We start from the raw sequence: 5,984 nt of genomic DNA, 5'->3' as shown, positions 1-5,984 counted from the left end.
TGCGGTGGTGATCTGCATTATGGGATGTTGATCTCTGCTCTGTCCACTTCTGATGTTGTAAATTCAACTCTACAGTTTAACAAAGTGACCTTTACTGACATTTTACTCGACTGAAATAGTAATATAATGCATAAGTAATAATATCTAAAGAAATAAGCCTGTAAAACAGCAGGACATGTGCTGTCGGTTTAGTACAAGGTTTCTGTAGCGTAATATACAACACCAACACACACAATACAGCACTGCACACTAATACACACATCATGTTAAGGGTTTAAAGTTGTTGGAAGAAAGATCAAGATCCCATAATGCAATTTAAAAGCATAAATATCGGGGGGAAAAACATTCATTACTAATTTACAGATATATTTTACAGTGCTTGGTGTCCAAAAAGGCTTTAATTATTATATTAAGTGGTGTTAACAACTATGTGCTTATATTAAAAATAAAAAACATGAGCACAAACTAATCATTTTGGAAAATGTAATTACACACAGAAGTCTTGTGCTGGATCCTCCAGTTGAAGAGCAGCAGATAGTAACTGGACTTCTAGTTGATGATGTGTAAAAGTGTGAGAAGGTGGACTTCTCTGCTGAATCATCTGCATCCCAATCATCACCAATACTGCTGAAGACCTACTGGAACCTGCATGGACCAAGATTCTCACAGTGATCAGTCAAGTTTGGTGAAGGAGAAAGCATGGTTTGGGGGTCATTCAGTATGGAGAGATCTGCAACATCAACAGCCTGAGGTATCAAGACATCTGTGCTGCCCATTACATTACAAACCACAGGAGAGGGACAATTCTCCAGCAGGATAGCGCTCCTGCTCATACTTCAGCCTCCACATCAAAGCTCCTGACAGCAGAGGAGGTCAAGCTGCTCCAGGATTGGCCAGCCCAGTCACCAGACATCAACATTATTGAGCTGATGAAGGAGGAGGTGTTGAAGATGAACACAAAGACTCTTGATGAACTCTGGGATCCTGCTGAAGGCTTTCTTCTTCATTCCAGATGACTTTATTAATCAGTGATGTGAGTCATGTCAGAGATGTATGGATGCAGTCCTCCAAGCTCATGATGGAGTCAGACACAATATTCATTCTGTCTCCACTGCAGCAGGACTTTATATTCTATACTGGACATTATTGAAGGTTCAGTGATGACACTTTAGTCTGAGCAGAGTCAGACCGCACTGTCCTCATCAAATCATTAATAATCAAGACATGATCAGATTTATTGAGCTCAAATCAGCAAAATCTAGAGGCCTTCACCTTTCATAGAGACACTTCTGACACCAAATCATCAACTAGAAGAGCAGTTATTATTGGCTGTTTCTAAAACTAGAATAGGCCACAAGACTTGTGTCAGGTTGTGAACACAATATAAGTGCACTGCATCAAATGCTTCATTTAAATGCAAGTACACAGTAATTAAGGACACTTAATATAAAGTTGATGCGTATGCTAATTAACGCATTAGCAAATGCTGTGAACTAGTTTTAAAATAGAAACTAAAAACAGACGATTTTGAAGGTTTATTTTTACATTAATAACTCTGGGGTGAGAAACTGACGCCTTTTAAAGGGGCAGTCATCATTTACTGATCCTCAAACCTTAGTCTGCTGTATCTAAAGGAAGAAAGCTGGAAACTGATCAACTTTGACGGTCATATTATGTTTCTCCAACTCCCCTTGCTTTTATACAGTTTTCCCCAGCAGGTGTCGCTAGCCTGAGGAGATTCGAACACTTCACTGAATCGTTTAACGACGCAAATGGTTCAAATGATTCAAACCTTTAATTACCCAGTGGTAATTAACACACGTTGGTATAAACTACTATAACAGCTGCACAGGATCTCTTCACGTGGCTCTTGTCAAATATAGAACGGGAATAAAGGGCTGAGAAAAACACTCACCGACCTCCAAGGCGCAGACGCCGACTGATGAACGCGATTCATGAGAAGATCCCGGATGACGTCATCACAAGGTTAAAGGTCATCATGTTGGCGACCTTTATTTTGTTGATGCATGAAATATCAATAATTATTTTAATAATAATTAGATTTGACAGGCTGTCCCCAAAAGCCATTTGATTGCATTAAGAAAAGGGGATTTTGGACATTACGGGGCTAAGATTATGCCAAAACGTTAATATTGTATATAATAATATAATATTGTATGTAACACTGTAACTGTATAAACTGAGTTCTGTATTATTCACACTAGTATTGATTTATAGTCTTCATACTGACCCCAGATACCCAGAGTGTGTGTGTGTGTGTGTGTGAGTGTGTGTGTGTGTGTGTGTGTACGTGTTTTTGTGACATATCAGGACACAAATCTGTATAATGACATGGGTATGACACACGTATTACAAAAAGGAGGTGAAATATGAGGACATTGGTGATGTCCTCATTTCTCAAAATGCTTATAAATCGCACAGGATGAGTTTAATCAGAGAGTAAAGCTGCACACAGTCTCCTGTGATGGTTGTGTTTAGGGGTGGGGTGGGGTGAGGGCAATACAATATACCGTTTGGACAGTATAAAATTAATGGAAACCTATGTAATGTCCCCACTTTTCACAAATACAAACGTGTGTGTGTGTGTGTGTGTGTGTGTGTGTGTGTGTGTGTGTGTGTGTGTGTGTGTGTGTGTGAGTGTACAGGGATACAAACTTGTGTCTGAGTGTGCGTTTGTATTTGTGTATGTATGTGCGCGTGTGTCTGTGCATGTGTGTGTGAGTGTGTGCATATGTGTGTGCGCGCTCTAAAAGAGGAGCTTCTTCTTTCAGCAAAACCAACGGCTGCCAGGAACACTGAATTCTGCTGAGAGCACAGAGATCATGTCGTCCCAAGGAGACTGAAATAACTTTAATTAAATAATTAAATTTACATTCATCAGCTACTATCAACCAAGATCTATAATATTTACATATATATTTTACATCAGTACATACACACACACGCGCACACACACACACACACACACACACACACACGCGCACACACACACACACACACACACACACACGCACACACACGTACTTTACAATAGTAATCTCTCCGCTCATGTCCTCCACAGCATTCTGAACTACAGCTGATAAACCTTCAGTCAGCGTGTGTGATGTTGTGCTTCTCCTCGCTGCTGCTGCTTTGCTGTCAGTCCCTGAGAATAAAGCGAGTGTGAAGATATCCATGCAGAGCTGACAGGTGTGTGTGTGTGTGTGTGTAATCTCCAGCATTGGGGTGAGTATAGATGAGGAAATCTCTGCTGGAACACCGCAGTATTAACACTGAGTGACTGACCCCAGCTGATCAGTCTTACTTTACAGTCACTATTGATCCGCAGCTGCTTTGCTGATTGATCATCAGTGTTTGTTGATGAAGCCAGCGCGCGCTCTCGTATCTCAGAGTGTGTGAGAGAGAGTTTCTTCATTTGTCAGCTGCTTTACCGGTGACCTTCTTCTTGCGAATGGAAACCAGATCATAGAAGGGATCTTTAGTGATGCTGGCCCTGTGGACACACACACACACACACACACACACACACACACACACACACGATTCAGTTATTCCAATTAAGGAATGGAAAAATTATTGAAATGTACCTGTGCTTCTAGAATGTGTGTGTGTGTGTGTGTGTACTCTGTGTGTGCAATGTGTACTCGGTGTGTGTTAGTATGTTATTTGTGTATGCATGTGTACTCTGTGTGTGTGTGTGTGTGTGTGTGTGTGTACCTGATGGACTCTATCCACTGGTCTCTCTCCTCCGCTGTAGATGCGCTGATGGTGTATGACTGGTGTTTTCCCTCCACCACGCGTCCGTCTGTCTCCGTCTTACAGGCTTTGATCTTCTGCCCTCGACTGTTGGGGTTGTAGAGCTCCAGACAGTACTGCATAGGTCAAAGGTCAGAGGTCAAAGGTCAACTATTACTAATGTTAACCAAACCCACAGTCTAGTCTATGGATGGATGGAAAAATGTAAAGACAGACAGACAGACAGACAGACAGACAGACAGACAGACAGACAGACAGACAGACAGACAGACAGACAGACAGACAGACAGACAGACAGACAGACAGACAGACAGACAGACAGACAGACAGACAGACAGATAGATAGATAGATAGATAGATAGATAGATAGATAGATAGATAGATAGATAGATAGATAGATAGATAGATAGATAGATAGATAGATAGATAGATAGATAGATAGATAGATGTGTTCTCACCGGTTTGCGTTGAAAGATGACTTCTCTGACACACAGATTCTCCAGAGGAATGATCCCGCGTGGCTCTTTATCCTGAACACACACACCGTCATCAACCCTGATCCACAAACACACCTACATTTAATCATTAATATTAATAAACATCATTCTTACCGTGGTGTATTCAAAATAATACAGGCAGTTATCAGTCAGGATGAACCAGCGGCGCTTCCACGTCTTCACACGACCGCCTGCAGGTGACAACAATACAGGATTAATGCTGATAGCTTACATTTTATACATTAAATAAAAAAAACTAAAGAAACTTAACAGTAGTAGTGGCCTTTTAAAAGTAATGCTTTAAAATGTTGCGCTAATTATTTATAAAATAAAATAATTAATTAAGTTTGTGTTCATTTGTGTGCTTGCTTGCTTTCAACAATATAAAACAACAGTTTCTGAAATTAATTTTAATTTTATATTAAATACAAAACAAACTAACAAAAATAAAACAGTGCTAAAAACTCAATAGTAGTCTTTTAAAAGTAACATTGCAATTTTGCTGTAAAAAGTCATGTGTTAAGTAGCTTTTAAGGAAAGTCATACATTTTTGTGTAACTTTATACACTTGTTTGTTTGTAATAAAATAAAACATCAAGTTATTAATTGTTCCGCTGATGTAACAGGAGCGATAAGCTCCACCTCCACATAAGATTGACGCCCACTTCTACTTCACTATCTGATTAGTCTTGTTAATATGCAAGACTGTCAGCCAATCAGAGCAGTGGGCGTTGACTTCTAAGTCTACAAACGGTCACTGGTCATTGCAGTGGGTCATTGCTCTGCAATGGTCTACTATGACCCACTCAAACAGAACGTTCTGTAGAGGCTCACAACACAGACAAAACAGTCAATTATTTACAATACTGAGTTGTTTTTCAAAATCTTAATAATTATATAAGTTTTTAAAATATTGTTTCTCATTTTACCCAATTTGAGCAGCCATCCTTCCCGATCTGGGTTGAAGAAAGTGTGGGTCAGATCATTCCCATCATCCTCTGGGATCTTGAACGGTTCGTTGCGAATGCTGTTGTACAGATTCTGATGAGACCAAAAGAACGACAATTTAATTTATTTATCACTATTAAACAAAACCAAGCTGCTTTATCTCTATTCATCCTGCAAAAGAGGTCAACTGCGCATGTTTAACTACAAATCCTCTCTGTAATATGAAAAGGTTTCATCATTTCTTCCTAATACTTCCATCATTTTTATTCAGTTTGCATTTGTACTTGTAATTATAAATTGCAAATAATTATTTAATTTGTTTTACTAAGAGATTTGTATTGGAGATAAATGTAAACTACGCAAACGTTGGAACTATAATTATTTAATCTAAAGCCAAAACTATAAAAACTAAACAGAAATGTGTTCTCAAAAAACTAAAACTATTTATTTTATTTTTTTATTTATTTTTTAATTTATTTTACAATTAATTTCCATTGCAGTTCTGTTATGTCCTGGATTACGTATACTGAATATGTATGAAGTCAGTTGTGCTTTGTCTACTAAAGTAAGAAAATTGATTGATTTATGTTCAATACAAGGGCGACACGGTGGCGCAGTAGGTAGTGCTGTCGCCTCACAGCAAGAAGGTCACTGGTTCGGTTCTCCCCGTGTTGGTGTGGGTTTCCTCCGGGTGCTCCGGTTTCCCCCACAGTCTAAACACATGCGCTATAGGGGAACTGGGTAGGCTAAATTGTCCGTAGT

At 39.3% G+C, this 5,984-nt stretch overlaps 1 protein-coding gene across 3 annotated transcripts in view; it reads right to left on the bottom strand.

Moving 5' to 3' along the window:
• Positions 1 to 2,849: 2,849 nt before the first annotated feature.
• Positions 2,850 to 5,984, bottom strand: part of cyth4b (cytohesin 4b) — a 17,580-nt gene continuing 14,445 nt past the window's right edge. For 2 of the 3 annotated variants that reach the window (XM_073952431.1, XM_073952432.1), the window contains exons 9-13: positions 5,204 to 5,315; positions 4,389 to 4,465; positions 4,236 to 4,307; positions 3,739 to 3,893; positions 2,852 to 3,514 (exon numbers count right to left, since the gene is read on the bottom strand). In XM_073952431.1, coding sequence (XP_073808532.1) covers positions 3,433 to 3,514; positions 3,739 to 3,893; positions 4,236 to 4,307; positions 4,389 to 4,465; positions 5,204 to 5,315 — 498 coding nt within the window. In that variant the 3' untranslated portion in view covers positions 2,852 to 3,432. 3 annotated transcript variants of the gene reach the window in all.

The sequence above is a fragment of the Danio rerio genome, chromosome 6 (assembly GCF_049306965.1).
Source record: "Danio rerio strain Tuebingen ecotype United States chromosome 6, GRCz12tu, whole genome shotgun sequence".
NCBI lineage: Eukaryota > Metazoa > Chordata > Actinopteri > Cypriniformes > Danionidae > Danio > Danio rerio.
The sequence above is the reverse complement of the archived record's forward strand: the minus strand, read 5'-3'. Positions and strand labels throughout refer to the sequence as shown.